This window comes from Protopterus annectens, chromosome 10.part0 (assembly GCF_019279795.1).
Source record: "Protopterus annectens isolate FY-2018-M chromosome 10.part0, PAN1.0, whole genome shotgun sequence".
NCBI classification, from domain to species: Eukaryota; Metazoa; Chordata; order Ceratodontiformes; family Protopteridae; genus Protopterus; species Protopterus annectens.
In genome coordinates this window covers 1,582,689,815-1,582,707,617 of record NC_056744.1, presented here as the reverse complement: position 1 = coordinate 1,582,707,617, position 17,803 = coordinate 1,582,689,815, and the positions used below count along the sequence as shown (strand labels likewise).

General features: G+C 38.6%; 1 protein-coding gene across 1 annotated transcript in view; it reads left to right on the top strand.

The window, feature by feature from the left end:
- Nucleotides 1-17,803, top strand: part of STX1B (syntaxin 1B) — a 915,847-nt gene that overhangs the window by 442,069 nt on the left and 455,975 nt on the right. The window contains exon 2 of the mRNA XM_044086235.1: nucleotides 11,970-12,044. Within this exon, the coding sequence (XP_043942170.1) occupies nucleotides 11,970-12,044 (75 nt within the window). The remainder of the gene's footprint in view (nucleotides 1-11,969; nucleotides 12,045-17,803) is intronic.

The following is a 17,803-nucleotide window of genomic DNA, read 5'->3' as shown; positions in this document are numbered from 1 at the left end:
CTAGACTTAGAGGAAACTCCAACTGTAGCTGCAGGACTGAGAGACCATCCAAACAAAGAGAGACAGAGTGAGAATAATATAATACATACTTCAAAAATTCACCTCACAAATCAGATGTGTTATTCCACAGTTATTCCACAGCTTTTATACCTTACATTAGGGGACCTCTGCACTTGGTTAACTTTTTGGAAGTACCCCGCTCATTATAAATAAACCTTGCTGGAAAAAAGGTCAAACAACCATTGGCTACAAAGGCCAAATTTGGAATTGCTGAAATGTCAAAACAAGCCCATCTTCCACAATCATGGCACACCTTTAATGCTTAGTATACTGCTCAACCTCTTAGCGCAAAAATTCTAAAAATAAGCCAAAAATTATTGGGGGAGGGGAACAATTGCTCAAAATCAAGGACAGATTTTAAATATTGCTCTTATAAACTTAGAAATTCACTAGAGTAACAAGCTTTGCATTAGCATGAATTTTCTGAAGGATAAGAAGACTGAAACTCAAATGTCTTGGAATTATTTGGTGACGTCAGACCTCAATGGTTTACCAGAAACCACAAGTTTTATGAGGAACAGACCAAACGTATGAGACAAAAATCTGGATACACTGTGTAATTCTGTGCAGCTGAGTTGTAGGAGGCTTGGTGAAGGTGTGAAACAGAAATATTTTTGAAAAAAGTACTACAAGCAACCACATCCCTAATAAAAGTGTCCTTTAACAGTATTTTTTCAAATGGATGGTGAGACATATGAAGGCAAAATACAGTAGAGCTGGGAATCCACTAGAAACCAGTTGCTTAACTATTGCAATTTCCTTCCTCTATAGAACAAAGGGAATGTGCAGTTACAAGAGCAATAGTGTTGAATAAACTCACCATAACAGTAGATCTTCAAATGGAGATGTCGCTTTAGCAGAAAATCATAACCTTTGCGTTACTTACAAGAGAAGCTGTGCTGGTTGCAGCCATTTTTCCCTAGCTGTTAGGCCCCCATCTGTAAGTCAGTGCTGGCCTTCCATTGGCGTCGCTAGTGGTGTTTGTATGTGTTACCGTATAAGCAACAGTAGCTTGTATGCTCAGCGGTTTGTCTGAGCAAGAAACCTTATAAGAAAATGTACTTGCGATCAGCAAAACAGTTGTCCTAAACTTAGACTATATCAAATTAACTATGTGGGGAGTATAATGCAGGTTGATATTGTGATAACAGCATATGCATAGGCATTTCAAGCAGTGGAAGTGTGGGTGGGCATCTTTACTGCTATAGTGCCCCCCCCCCCCCCTTTGACATCTACTGCTATTGTGAATTTATTCATGCAACTTTAATAACTACTTTTTGGAGAATCACTAGCAACAAGTCATAACGGACGGGTAGAATACAAAACAGTGTAGAATTCGATCAGTTTCAGTAAAATAAGTTTTGTTATTGTACGTTAAAATAATGATAAAGAAACTAAAATAAAATAAAGATTTGAGAAAGAAACAGTGTAGAATTCCAGGGAGGTACAAAATTACAGATTCCTCTTTTGTACAACCATGCTAAAATATGTCCTACCTCTAGAGTAAGCTTTCATTTTGGATTGTTTTGTAAAACTGCTAACAGCAGTCTATGTTGCTGCCTTTAAAATGTGTTGAGCTGACCCTTTTTAAAGTGTCCTGCAGAAGTAGCTACAGTTGTGCTGGTATATGCCTTAATGAGGCCATGAACTGTTTTATTGTACTTATAACAAAAGACATTACAGTAGGCCAACTAGTTTGATAAGGTCTGTTTAGTAATTCTTTTCCATTCATAAATACACAAAGAATTAGATGTTCTGTGAATATGTGTCCTTCTATTATAGTTACTGTATGCTTGTTACAGATATTCTTATATACCCACTGATGCTTTCTAATATGAACATTCATGGGAAGAACCATTAGGATGCATAAAGATATACCCTAAATGCTCTGAGAAACTTCCCTTGCAGTGACTGTAAATAGATAAATATAAATGGCAGAGTCAGATATGTGTTTAAGTTAACATAAGGAAACAGGTCTTTGTCTGCACTGAAGTATTGTCTCCAATAATATCACTATCTGCTGTGGGGATACATGTGATTTTTTTGCAATTTATGATTATATCCATTTTCTAGAACAGGTCCACTTTATCTAAAATTTGCTGATGCAAATTAAGTCAGTGTTAAATAGTCATACACCAGAGCAAATAGTTACTTTCTTTGTTCTAAAGTGGTCAGAAACAGTTTGAAATAATCCCAGGACTGAATGAAGAGCTACAAACTAAAATTGGAAGTCTCCTGTCTAAAAGTGTAGGTGGCTCTGTGTGATGGCCTTATTAGAAAGTGGACATATGCATCTTGCATACCGAGAGATGCTAAAAAGAATTCTATATATGTCAGTATAGTTTTGAAAGCTATTATATTGAACTTTTTTTTTTCACTGAGGTTGGAAAGATCTAGAATTGTCTTCCACAAGGTATCCTTTCTGGGAGCCACAAAGAACTTTTCTGGTAGGCAGACCCATTGTATTGCCATTTGTATAAAAGGCTGCACAGCTGAGTCTAAGATTTGTGTAGCCAATAAGCTGGTGTCTGAGCATACCTCTCAACTGTCCAGAGTTTTGCAGAATGTTGACATTTTTGCCTCATATTTTTGGTCTGGTCTTCATAAAATTTGTGTTTTTCCGGCAAATCATTGATGATTGAAGTAATTAAATAATACTAAATAATGATAGATATTTGAATTTCAGACTTCATGACCTTCAGAAAATACATAACAATGCAAAATCTGCTATTCTAGCAATGTTTTAAGTTCATAGGAGCAATATTTAAAACCTGTCCCTACTTTTGGGCCTTTGCCCCCCCCCCCATTATTTCTGGCTTTGTCCAGATTTCTTGCACTGAGAGGTATGTGAGAAGTATCTGAGGTATTGCTGAAAAAGCAAAAGGATCCCAAAATTCTATGGAATAGCCTTCTGAAATCTGAAGTGCCCTCTTGTCTGTGAAAATATCCTGTTTGTGAGGAAAACTAATGCTGGATCTTACTTCCTCCTACTGGGTGACGGGCATGGATGGACAGAGGTGGTTTGTGTATGAACTAACATGACTGTCCAAGACCTTTTTATTTGTTTCTTTTTGAAATATTATTGTCTTATTCCTTGCTGCTTTCTGGAAAACACCCTCTTCTTACAAGGGAAATTTCTTACGTTTGGGTACTAGTTCTTTCCTAAAACATACTTTTCCTTTTTTAGGTCTGTAAAATTGTCATCAGCAGGTTTCCCAAAATGGGAATCAGTAGAAACAGATTAATCTACTAAACCAGTCTTCCCATCTTCTGAGTAAGATACATTTCTTAGACAGGCATGTGTTCTTATGGCTACTGTTATTGCAGCTGTCCAGATGGAGACATCCCCCTGTGTCATATGCATACTTCAAAATGTGTCTGTCTGTCTTGTCTGCTCTGAAAATAAATAAAATGTATGTACTCACCATAACTATAGAGATGTGTTATCTGTATCCGTCCTTCTTCAACATATGGGTCTTAGATCCGAGTCAGATCCAACTTTGGCCACTTTCAAGCTTTTGGATACAGTGCTCAGGCTCCTCCCCTTACCCATAATCCCTGGTGTTAACTGAAATACCTCAGACTGGGTATGCCATTTTGAAAAAAAAGGAAATGATATAGAGTCTAAGATAATGGAAAGAAAAACAAAAAAATAGCTGAAAACCTAAGTCTTGTTAAAGATCCCTTAGGAGCCAAGGTTAGGTCAGTCAGAGAATGCTATAAAACACATACACTGGAGAAGGTGTGTGGGGAGTTGAGCAAGGATGGAAACAGAGAACACAGATCTATCATTATGGTGAGTACATAACTTTCAAATCTGATGTTTTTTTCCATCCATTCCTCAATGTATGGGACAGACTCCAGGACTACTGTAATACTTGGGTATTCTTAAGGAAGGATATTCCACAGCACAGCTGAAACAAAAGAGACTCTTGATCTGGATTGTATGTCCAATTTATAATGTGAAATTAAGTTGTGTACCTTGGACCAGGTGGCAGCTAACAAAGATGTCATCAAGTGGTACTCTGGAAAAGAATGTTGTTGATGAAGTGACTGATCTAGTAGAGTGGACTTTTGGGGGAACAGGCAGGGACAGTCCCATCTGCTTGTGAACATAAAAAAATACACTCAGACAACCAATAAAAGTATGAGCTCTTAGATAGTCCTTTTCCCATTTTGACAGGGGAGAAAGAGAGAAACAGCTGATCACTTTTCCTGAAAACTCTGATCCTGTGTATATAGAACCTTAATTGGCAGTGAATATCTAGTGAGTATAATCTGTATTCACCTTTGTTTGAAAATTTTGGAAAAAGCATAGGGAGATTTATGAATTAATTGATAGAGGATTCAGAAACCACCTTTGGAAGAGAAGAAAGGTTAGTTCTCAGACTCACTCTCTCTTTATGTGAAGACAAGTGCAGGGGTTTTGCACACAAGGCATAGAGCTCAGAAATTCTCCTATCTGAAATAACAGCAACAAAGAAAACAGTTTTCCATGACAAAATATTAGGGTTTGCAGTAAAATGGTAATATCCCAAGAAGGAACTGGTCTGTATGCGGAGGGCATAATAGAAAGGGTCCTCTTAGAAAGGTTTTGGATACTCTTAAGGATGCAATGGGAATGTGACTCTCACCAGTGTGAAAGGATGATATGACCTCTAACTGTACTTTGATAGTGGAATAGTTGGCTCCATTCTAAAAGAAAGTCTGCCAAGATTTCTGGGTGGGGTGGGAGGCTGAAAAAGGATCAAGATTATTTTCAACTGTCCAGATGGAGGATCTTTTCCATTTACTTTTGTAAATCTTACATGAAGAATATTTTTGGTAAGAGGTTAGAATATGAACAACTGAAGATGAAAACCTGGACTGTCTGGCCACCATTGGAACTGGAGAAACCATGCAATCAATTTGAGAGAATGAATGTCTGAGTAAGGCAACCCTGATGGGTGAGATAATAAATCAGAGCCAAGTCCAGCACCCAGGAAATGTGTACTAGATGAAGCCAGAGGAAGGGAAAACATACTTGTTGAGGCTAGTAAGGGGCTATGAGGATGACTGAGACCTTCTTCACCAGTGCCTTCTGTGAAAACTTTGGAATCAGTAGAATGGGAGGGGGGGCATAAAGGAGTCCTGGGAGGGAGGTCAGCTGTTGGACAGAGCACCCCTCAGTGACTCCCCCTCTGGGGATCAGAGCAAAGAACCTGCTGCACTTGATGTTGAAGAGAGATGCAAAGAGATTGCAGGAAGGTCACCTCAACATCTGAATATTGTTCCATAACAACTGGATTGAAAGATCACTCATGACAAAGAAGGATAGCTCTTCTCAACTTGTCCACAAGCACATTGAACTTGCCCATAACATGCATTGCTATTAGAAAGGGATAAAAAGATAATGCGCTTTGCCACACTCTCATGGCATCTCAACATAATGAGTAAGATCTGGTTCTTCCCTGCTTGTTGATGTACCAGAAAACTGCCATGCTGTCTGTCTGAATGGATATCACATCTATGGGTAGAGTGTCCTGAAAGGCCTGCAATGCTAGGAGGACCACTCTTATCTCCAATACATTGATGTGAAGCCCGGCCTCTTACTGTAACCATGTACCTTAGACTGTCTTTCCCAAGTAATTCCCCTTCACCCCAAGTGGGAAGCATCCATGGTCACTGTGTCTTGGGTGGAGGAAGGTTGAAAGGATGTTCCTCTGAAACATATGGTGACTTCAACCACCATTGGTAATCTGCTCTGCAAATCACAGTTAAAAATACCTGAAAGGACATGGGTTGCTGTCTTATCCACAACTGGACTGCAAGAGTCCACTGAAGAACTCACATATAGTGCCTGGCTAAGAGAACTAGGGTAAATGATGCTACCATGGATGCTAAGAGATGGACACTCATAGACTCATTCTTGCTGATGGCTTCTGAAAGGACAGGACAGATAAAGCCTTATGGCAAATGGATACCATTCTTGCCTGAAGAAGTCTTGCAATATGAAGTCTTGTGTCCACATGGGCTCCAATGAATTCTAAAGGCAGAGTTAGGCAAAATTTGGACTTTTCTAGATTAACCATAATGCTCAGGTCTAAACAGAGGTGGAGTAAGGAGACCCTGGCCTGGATAAGTAGACTTGGGTAGGGGTGGTAACGAGCTAGTCGTCTGAATAAGGGTAACACTCAGAACCCTTGCAGTTGGAGACAAGCTACAATTACTTCCGTATACTTGGTAAACACCCATAGGTTGTGGTGAGACCAGAGGGCAGAGCCCTAAAAATTACTTGCTAGTTCCCAGCTGGAAGCAAAGATATTTCTTGAAGCATTTGTCCATCTTTTTGTGGTAGTGCGTATCCTGAAGATCTATCGAGCACATCCAGTCATTCTCTCTCAGAAGAGGGAGAATAGACTGTACAGTAATCATCCAGAATTTTGTTTTCTTTACAAAACTGTTTAAGTAGCTTAGATCCAAAATTGTCCTGATGTCTCCATTTTTCTTTGGCACTAAAAGAATCTTGAGTAAATTCAAGATCCTCTTTGGTCTGGTGGGACCTCTTAGATGACTTGATTCTTTATTTCTCTTCAAGAGGTGGGACATCAGGAAGTTTTTTGTGGCTGAAGGAAAGATGTGTAAGGGAATGAAGTGGCCTTTGGCTATTATCCTCTGCACCTATTTGTCTCGAGTGATGGATGTCCAGGTTGTTGGGTGCAGTGGTAGGTGCCCCTCAACTTTCTCCAGAGTACAGTAGTCAGGCAACTGCTCAGGAGCACTGAAAGGCTTCTCAGAAAAGGGACCTCTGATGCCTTGATTCTGTGGACCACCTCAGCCCCTAGGGCACTCCCCAGTATAAGATTCCCCTCCTCTTCCTGGGGAGACCCTGTCTCCAGATATGTCAAGTGAAAACTCCTGTGACTTGTGGAACCACATTTTCTTGCCTACATTTTGATTCCTAGAAAAGGCCCTTTGAGAAGTGGAAAATTTGATCCCTAAGGCTGAGAGGGATTTGCCCTCCTTTTCACTTCTGGAAATTGTACCCTTCACTTTGGGACCAAAATGAGTTGATCTGTCAAAAGAACCATTTACAAAGGATGTCTTGAAATATTCTGCAAAGTCACACAGCTTCATCCAAGCATGTCTCCTAATGGATATGTCTGTGCCAGCTGTTCTAGACACACCCTCCCTGGCACTGGAGATAAGGTGCATAAAGATATTGGACAAAGATTGAAGGGTGTCCAACTGTGCATTAATGGAATTCTTTTGATCTGCTGGCATGGTCCCTAGGAGAAACTTGGAGATTTCTTTGGTCAAATCTCTCTGAAATTGTATATCATATGTCAAGTAGTTTAAAGCTCTCACTGAGAAGGTAGATGAGGCATAGACTCACTTCCCAAATCTGTCCGACACACAAGACTACCTGTTTGGTCAGTGGAAAGAGGAACTCTCTTCTGCTAGTTCCTTCTTAGTGAATGCTGCCACCACTACAGAATCTACACCTGAGCCCTTGCTTCAGTGGGGGCAGCCTTTAGGAGTGACAAGAAATTTGCCTGATTTCCATGGGGAAAGGCTCAGCTGTGTCCAGCTCCTTCCAGGCCCATGTGGAGATCAGATTTATCATCTCATCCACAGGTCAGACCACAAAAGACATAGATGGGCAAAAGCCAAAAGCCTTGCTGAAGACTGACTTTTCTGGAGAAAGTGTCCTCCCTTTCTGTTTAAATAGTGCAATACTTTTTCAAGGTGGGATCTGGGGGAACCTTCTCCATCAAAGTCAGTATCTGTGGTGACAGATTCTAGAGGAGAATCTAGATGCCTCCTTTTACCCATGTGCTTCTTGTGTACCTCCTCAAAGGCATACTTTGTTGAGGACTCAGAAACTGAGGTGGTCTACTCCATAGGAGCAGTTTCGAGACTTTTGGCCCTAACTGCCTGATAGAATAAGAAGAGCAGGATGCAGACCCTGGGAGATCCTTTAGGGGATGGACGAATCCAAGCTCAAAGGGGTAGTCTTCCCTCTGGAATGAGAGAGTATTCTCTAAAAAACCTCAAAAACTGAGCTCAAAATTAGTCCAGAGATCCAAATCCTTGGAAAAGAAGCCCTGGAGGGAGATATCTGAGTTGGGTAGCTTGTGAGAGTAAGCCACACATTTTTTCCAAACCAGTTGACTTTTTTTTTTTTAAAGGAAGACGAAACAGTAGAAAAAGTTCAATGCCCAAGGTGTTGAACAAGAAAACGGTTTAAGGAGGAGGTAAGGTACAGAAAAAAGTAGTCTACCAGAAAAATTAAAAAGGTAATATATTTATTAAAAAACTATAATGAGCTAAAAAGTAGAAAAAAACAGAGAGCTTTAATGCTTATCTCGTAAGCACCAACACATATATCCCATGCTTGTAGTGGCAAAGAAGATCTAAGGTATTTCAGTTAACACCAGGGATTTTGGGTAAGGAATGGAACCTGGACTCTGGATCCAAGAACTTGAAAGTGGCTGAAGTCAGATTCTACTCAAACATTGAGGAATGGACAGAAAAGATCTCATCAGATCTATCTTTATTTTTTTTTTCCTTTGGTATCCCTTTTTTGAAATAGACTATATTGTCTCTTGTACATTTAATGATGGGACTTTTGAGAATGCAACATATGAAAGATAAGCAGTTATCCTTACAGAGCAGCTCAAATGTGGAAAAACTTTTTTATTTTTATCAAACCTATAATTTTAGACTCCTTGTTTGGAGATAAGATGACTGTGGGAGCTATTCCATTGTGGACCTGTTCTGGATTAAGACCAATAGTAGAAAGGTCATCTTTAAGTTACTAAATAGATCAGGTCTGTCTGCTCATTCATTATATAATCTGTCTAATCTCTTTGACTCTTTTTGGGAGAAGAAGCTGAGTATAGGGTGCAGAGAATGCTCAGTGGCTTGGTCCTTGAAAGCATATAGCTGAAAAAGGATAGACAATTCTATTACTTTTAACTTCATTATTTGTCAGTATCTCTTTTTAGTAGATGATAGTAACACAGAGAACCATTCAAAAACCTTCGAGGGGGACACTTTCTGCAAAAATAAAATCTTCAGAAGTATAACATGAGCACTGTGATAAGATGTAAACAAGGTCTTAAAAGGGGATTATAATTCTGCCTTTTCCTCACAGAACTGTGCGGTCTATTTTTCTTTTCCATTTCTTCTAGCACAAGAGGCACTAGTGAAGTTGTAATTAATGTTGGTTCTGTAGGGATGCATTTATAGTGACTTTGGATCTGTAGCTTTTGGAGAATATTAAAATGCTCTGTAGCAAAAAGTGTATAGTCAAAGGTCTGTCTGTATGAAGAAGCTTGCATATGTGGCACTGAAGGTACTGACATAGGACAGACTGGTCTCTCCAAGACTCTAGATAGTGATGTTCAGCTCAGAGATTCCATTTATTAAGTTTTCGTTATCCTGCTTTGGAAATGATGGCTCCTACATGAGAACAGTTATTGCTTTGGTCTGACAAAGGCATCTGTACTGGTGTTGGTTGCTTTATTTTTAAAACTGGCTCAACCAATAAAAGGAGACATTTTGGGCACCTATGTGATTGGTTTATAAGTGTTTGAAGTGGATACTGTTGAAGGTGCTTCATATGTGGAACTGAAAAAGGATTTTTTTCTGCCACTGTATCTCTTTTAACGGGTTCTTCTTTTCTCTCTCGTCCATAAATAACAAACTAGAAAAGTGAAAACTTCTGTTTGTTTTCTCAGTTTTTTTATATGATCCTGAAAGTTTTTAAGCTTTGTGTAACTTTCAATCAGAGAAGACTGCAAAGCTTGGACACATTTAAATTTTAACATTTTACCGCATTGTTTTGGTATGCTCTGAGCTTTCACACTCATGAACTGCCCTAGTGTGATAGACTACTTAAAGTGAAAGTCTATCAATGCAATTTGTCCACCATACACACACTTGCAAACAGATGTTACCATCTCGCTGAATTAAATCATTTTGATGAGTAATCATGATTATAATGATTGACAGCTAGGAAAGGCCAGGGAAGTAAAGATGCACTTAAAAAATCTAGAAATCATAGCAGAGTTTTTGGTGGGAAGAAGAAATGATTCAAGTGCAAACCGGTGTTAGTTATACAGGGATCATGTAAACACTAACATAACTATAACTACTGAAAAGAGACCTGCATTGCCTGGTCCAGGGGACCTGACAGCTACTGAGAAGGTGGCAAAAATCAGACTAGTCTTACAGCTGAGTAACTGACATACTATTATCTACTGCTATTGTGACTTTCATCAAAAAAAGATTTGTAAGCTTCACGTTTATATCTGTCTACCACTCCCGAGACAATCCTGGGGAAAGTTGCTGCTACATCTTCTTTTCCCAACAGCTAATCGAGCACTCCCAAGAGCTATAGAACAGTGTCCTGACTGTTCTTTTTATGCTGTCCTCATAACTTGTTGGCTAAAGTGGGTGATCCAAGTCTTTTTTCAAATTAAAGTTAGTGTCACAGACGGAAATCTAACCACTGCTTATCAGAGTTGGCGCTCATGTTTAGGCTTCATTCTACTTTAAACAGGAATTTGTGATTTGGAATTCCTAATTTTCTAATCCTAAATCCAAGGTGTTATTATAAATGGCTTAAAGAATTTCAAACAGCAATATATTTGGTGGGTGTCAGCCATTCTAGGCATCAAGCTTACTTAACCTGGATTCACATTGGCTTGTCTTAAATAAAAACAGTTCTAACTGTAAATACATTTATAATGTACCCCCCTCTACCCAAAAGCAGGTTAGCAACTGTCAGCAGAGGTTTGAAACCCTCTACAAACTATATTAACCCTCAGTTCCAAATTATAAATAAATCACACATTTTATGACTTAGGACTCTTATTTGTTTGTAGTTCGCCACACAGATGTGTTAATTATTCCCCAGCTGTCTGATATTTATAGGAACATAAACTTATTTTTATATATATATATATATATATATATATATATATATATATATATATATATATATATATATATATATATATATATACATGTGTGTGTATGTGTGATTGAGAATTGGCGTGTGTTTGTTTTGATGCTATGTTAAATCACTGAACTAAGGCACAATTAATTTTTAACACTGTTAAACAAGTTGATATGTGTCTTATTATGTATGTGGTATAAACAGTGTTTTTGCATTCTTGATGCACCCTGAAACTTTTTTCCTTGGATCTCCAGTGTAAAGGTTCAAGACCTCATGACTCAAACTATTAAACAAAATGCGAGGACTGTGAAAGCTCTTAACTATATTTCAGTGAAAGTTTGAATATATGAATTATAAGGACTCAAATGAGCAAGGGTCATGTCTACAAACCATACATGAATTATTTGTTGTCATTGTTATTAAACATATACTATTTTGTGGCTGACATTTGGGTTGTGAGACCCAACATGTCAAACAGAGCCTATGTAAAAAGAAGTGTTATTGATAACACAGACAGTTGAGACAATCAACAATGCTTAAACATACCACTCCAGATAGTGCCCCCTCCCATGACCAGCTGTTGACTATTAAATTATTCCTAAAAGAGATTTTGATTGAAGTATGTGTATTTGTTCTTAATGCCTGTTACCTGAGATGTTATATCTGTGTTGCACTTGTGTAGTGTCAGACTTGTGTGTTCTGCACCAGGTCCCTTAGCACTACCTCATTTGTATTGCATTATAAGTTTACAATATACAGGGCACATTTTATTGCAAACAGGTTTCTTTACAAAGGGGACTTTGGGTCTAGTGGTCAAAACAATTTGATATAAAATACATACAATTATCAGCAATAAATATATCAGAGGATTCACGCTGTCTGTCTGGGGTGGGGATAGTTTGCAAGACACTCTCTACTTGCTAAAGATTGCCAGATGCATTACATTTTCTTTGTTTTTCAGGCTAAGGACAGTGATGATGATGAAGAAGTTGTTCACGTGGATCGAGACCATTTTATGGATGAATTCTTTGAACAGGTAAAGAAATTGAGTGAAATAAAAAGAAAAAAGTAAATAAAATATATTATACTACCTAATATCTCCATGCCAGTACATATAAGGGTGAAAATACATAAAGTAGTTGTTCAGTCCAGGAGAAGAAGCTCCTTTCATCTTCCAATGTTAATACTAATGCTGAAAGAAACAAACATTTGAATTCTGAATATTGTCCTTTCTAGTATGTTGTTCCATAGAGATATTATATAGAGAAAAACTGACGATCACTTGCTGTTTGTGAGTCATTGTTGTTAAACTACTCAAGGAGTCTAACAACATCTTCTGTTTTCAGAATGATCTTTTTGTTTAGAACATATTAATTGCCCCCTCTGTACTGGAGGTTAACAGTTTGCCATCCCTCTTTACAATTGCATCACTTAGTGTTGCTTTGCACCATCTAGAATATATACCTGAGATGCTTCTTCCATGATTAGACAGTTTAAATTCTTACTGACATCACACAAGTCCTCCCAAATTGTTAAATAGCTAAAATAAACTGGAGGTAAAAAAAGGATATTCCAAGAGTTAGGTTTTGACGCTGTACCCGTTATAAGTATTAGTCTGCAGCTGGTGGCAGTAACAGAATGAGTCATTGTAAGGTGTCTGTGGTCTTCAATAAGTGTTCATGAGTCGCCATGCCTTTGACTGAGGACATGAACCCCAGAATCTTGAGGTAGTGCCTTACTGGTATGATGAAGAAAGGCTCAACATACGGTAAGTTTAGAAATCACATTAACTTTCCTCTCTAAGTGTGAAAGGGGTGACTCCAGACTTGTTACTAAGGAGTGAATGCTTTGGGTTAGAGTTTAGAGCCTTATCTAGCTTCATCCTGATCCATTGGCAGGACTAACCTTAGGTGAAATGCAGTCCTAGGCAAAGGACTGCATAGCACTCCTCACTGTCCACTGTTCTACCCCTACCTCAACACAGTTCCCTCAGTTTCCCCTACCATCCGGGTTACTCTTCTCTTGGTTTCCCACACTTTGTATTACTGTTCAACTTTTGCTTCATTCTTTGAATTAAGCTGGGGGTCTGGTGGCTGTTAGGCCCAAAGACCAATAAGGTCCTTAACATTCAGAGGTAATGTCAGCTTATTTTTCAGCCTTTTAACCCAATAATGGCCTGAACAACAATTATGACTAAGGAAAGAAATCCAGATTTACTCCTCAACCTTTTCCTGTATCCTATTTGCACTTTGTGGAGGAAATAGATGAATTAAGCCATGGGGGTTTTAGATTATATAACCTTCATTTTAGAGCTTGTTTTTAATCTTTTGATCCAATGATTACATGAACAATAATATGACTATGGGACGGAATTCAGCCTTATTTTATTTCAAGAAAGAAAGAAATTGTGTCCAAGGATGAATGTTCAAAGCTGACAAACAATCATTTCCAATAAACTTAGAAGGCAAATAAGTGTAAGGATACATAAGTCATGCCTGGAAATACTGCCTGCCTCCCAACCCCCACCCAGCCAAAACAGACACTCTCCTTCTGTGTACCACTGTAGTGTTAGATTGGGAAGAAAGTATAAGAAGAATTGGCCACAGTCATATATTCTAAGATGTCTTCATCATACATGCATACAACATGCTTCTTCTCTCCTATCCTCAAAAGGCAGCCACCTTCTCTGCATCCTTTGATATCAGACTGGGATGAAATTGAAAGAACAAATGGCCATACCATTCCATATTTCAACTTGCTGCTGTCATACTCACAACAGCCCTACTTACCCCTCTTTTTACAAAATGTAGCCACCAGTGTACGTGTTTTATATCTGATTGTGAAGAAAGCGAAAAGAGTAATAATCACAGCAATGTATTCCAACCTGTTGCTCCCAGACAGTGCGCTGCCTCTAGTCAAGCTATAGCAACATTTTGTGTAAACCTTTGAAACTGGATTGGAAAGAAGTTAAAGACATGATGATCACACTGTGCCCAGCTTCCTTACAAGCTATAATGACCTTCTGTGCACACCTAAGAATTCTGATTGTGAGGCAAGGTAAAGAAATAGTAACCATACTATCCCCAGCACCCACACAAGCTATATCAAACTTATGTGCATATTCCAAGGGTTTAATAGTGAGCAAGTTAAAAAAGTCATGACCACACTGTCCACAGCACCACACAACTGATAAGGACCTTCTGTGCATTTCTGGGTATGACCAGCTTTAGACTAGGTGGGAACAGATCTGAGGTTCAAGATGAGGCCTCTCAAAATTCATTTATACAGCTGGGAATGTGGGGCCAATCAACCTGCAAGAGGCTGAGGATCTAGATGTTCATTGATGCATTTATGCCTTATTTTTGAAAGATGATTACTTGCTAACTGTATTTTTTTTACTGCTACATAGAAGAGTTATATATGCACCCCCAATATTGTGATGTCCACAGATGAAATTGGTGACATTTTTTTTTTCTCAAATGTGAACATATGTATTAAAGCCATTGTTGACAAGTAAGGTCAATTGGAAGATGCACTGATTATATTTTTTCAGTCAAACACACTGCCTCTGACAAGACAGGTGTATCACAAGATGTAGGTGAGTATACACACAATCAAATCTACACACACACACACACACACACACACACACACACACACACACACACACACACACACACACACACACACACATGCACAAACACTCTCTGCACATATGCTATCAAGTCAAATCTGACTCCTCTAGTGACTCCAGGAACACCCAGTGTCTTTCTCAGAGTTTATAAGCCAAATGCGGAAAGTGGACAGCCAGGCTTTGCTCTCAAAGTGAATTTTTTGATATTCATACCTCAAACACATAAAAAACTACTTAAGATCAGAGGCTCAGTCATAATCCTGTATGTTGTGCATGCACTGTCACAATTAAGTTTCAAAAATGATGCTGGAAATTCATGACATACAATTATTAAGTGCCCCATAAGCATTGTTAAGATTGAGGCTTGCACTGGGGAATGACAGTGGGCAGTGCTAGCTGGCAAAGTGAGAAAAGCTAAGGGAACTTTAAAAGCCATTAGAGACTTTAATGTGCCATACTTGTAAAACAAAAAAGTGTGGCAGAACAAAATCTGTAACAGCTTTCAAAAGCAGTTCATTCTTATAGATTCATAGCTGATTACTAGGCTAATGGCCCTAGGAGGCCTTTATAAGACTATCCATGTTTCTCCATTTGTAAATGATAGGATAAATTATCCAGGGGCATCTAGTAGTATTTAGGTGGCAAGTTGCCTATGTCCAGTGGGGGGATAGGTGCCAATCCAGGGGTAAATTTGCAATTCTCCCTCCATTAGTCCGGGATGCATTTGGATTGGTTCAATAGTGAACTTTGCTTCACATAGATGGGAAACCTGTTCCAAAGTAGGGGAATTCTCTGAGACACATATCTGTTCTCTCAACCTGTTCTGTTTATGTTACAAATGAGGTTTAGATCCATCACTTGGGTATTTCTAATACTCTTCGACTTGTGGATGTGGAGTAAGTCCTTCAGTTTGGATCAGATGATGCCTTGTAAGCCAGACATACCTTTCAGTAGTCTGTGGGAGACTGAGCATAAAGATAAGCCTTAGAGGTGGTTGGAGTATTCCATGTGGTTCTCACCTAGTGTTCTTTTTGTGAGGCATTCCAATTGTCACGTATGCCTGGTAAGGTATATACCAAAGGAAATATTGTACTTAATGATTGTTCTAATAAGAGCTGAGTAGAGTGGAATAAAGGCATCTTTAGACCTGGATGCCATACCCTTACTTGTAAGTTGCACAATGTAGAATTATTTCTTTACAATAGCAGACACATGATGGTTCAAAGGCCAAGTCTCTGTCCACATATGTTCCTAAGTCCCTGACCAGTGGGTCTACCTTTGGGGTATTTTTGGGCAACTTTCCAAAGGATACTATTATATATCTTTGACATTCAGTTTTAGACCATAGCTTTGGCACCAGTTGTTTTTGACAATATTATAATCCTTGGGGGATGCAATCATCCACAAACTTGGTCAGCCAGAGGCCTTTAATATTAGCTCTGACTTCTGAAAAGTAGATGCCAAAAAGGAACATCCCTGCCACCGAGTCCTAAGAGACTCCACCAGGTGACTGGCTTTTTATGTTAAGTTAGAGTCCCCTATTCTGACTTTCTGTGAGCCAGTTGGCTATCCAATGGGTGACAATGAGGTTTACTCTTAGTTCTTTGAGTTTGTAAACAATGCCTAAATGGGGAATAGTGTCAAATGATTTGGTCAGGTCAGGGTAAGAAGTGTGTAACATTTAGCCCAATAACTTAGCTTTGATGACATTCTTGAAAATGTCCACTAGGCTGAGCAAGCATAATCTGCCCTTGGCAAAATCTGATTGTGTTGGCTTCTTAAGATTTCCTATGCCTTTATTTATAATATCCATAACTAGTTCTTTCAATGGCCTCATAGGTCTCAACCTCTTAGCAAAAAAATCTGGACAAAGCCAAAACTAATGAGGGAACAAAGCCTCCAAAATAGGGACAAATTTTAATTTTAATTATTGCTGTTACAAACTTAGAAAGCTGCTAGAATATAATATATTGTGTTACCATGCATTTTCTGAAGGATATGAAGTCTGAAACTCAAATGCCTGAATTATGTTGTGAATTCAGTCTTCAGTGAATTGCCACAAAAATCCAGAAAACCACAAATTGTATGAGAAACAGACCAAAAACATGAGGCAAAAATCTGTATATTCTGCTAAAATCAGGACAGTTGAGAGGTATGGGCCTTAAATATGAGATTAGTATGATTTAGGTGTCTGTAGTTACCCAGGTCAGTTGATAACCTGCTCTTGTACGGAGGGATAACTATTGCATTCCTCCATTGGCTAGTCACAAAGTCAGTTTGGAGGCTTAGTTTATTATTAGGGCCCAGAGATGCACTATTTTTTTGCCTTGTAGAGAGCATCAAGGACCTGCTTGCTAGTAATAGCCGGGGGAGTATCTCTTGGGAAGTGTCAGAGGTGAAAATTAGAGTAAAACTGGATTTAACTTTTATCAGCCAGTAGGTTAGCTGTATCTTCCAGTTCCATGTCGGTGGTTCAGTTTACAGTTAGTTCAACACACTGTTCTGCATTACCTCTGATGTTGCAGGCATAGCTGAAGAAGGCCTTGTGGATGTCCTTTACTTACAAGGCTGACTTCAGCTCAAATATGGCTTTGCTAGATTTGATAAGATTCATGAATTCCTTATTTAGTTTGATAAATTATTTATGTGCAAGATGTTTTTGCCTGCTGTCTATTAGATGGTGCTAAAGTATTTTACAGACTTTGAAAGCCAGTCAAACATTTCGTCCTCCTACACTTGTTTCTTTGTACAAAATTTAGTACATGGAGCAGATAAAGCACTGATCATAATCCTTATTATGTGCTCTCATCACAGATGTCACAATTCACCAATCTATCTTCACTCTTAAGGTGAATTTCCTGGAATCCATTTACTGAACACATAATACATTGTGTGTTTATTTATTTAGGTATTTTTTAATAGAAACATTGCTGCTTTATTTAACAACTAACATTTCCATTACAGACAATAAGCTGTTTATGATCAGATCAAAATTATCTATGCAAAAAAAAAATATGTTCAGAGTAACAGTGTCAACACTATTTGTTCTTTAAAATCACAGAATTACAATAAATAAAATTCCAAGTTTGAATGGTGACATCACTCAGTGCATTGTGTGTGTGTGTGTGTGTGTGTGTGTGTGTGTGTGTGTGTGTGTGTGT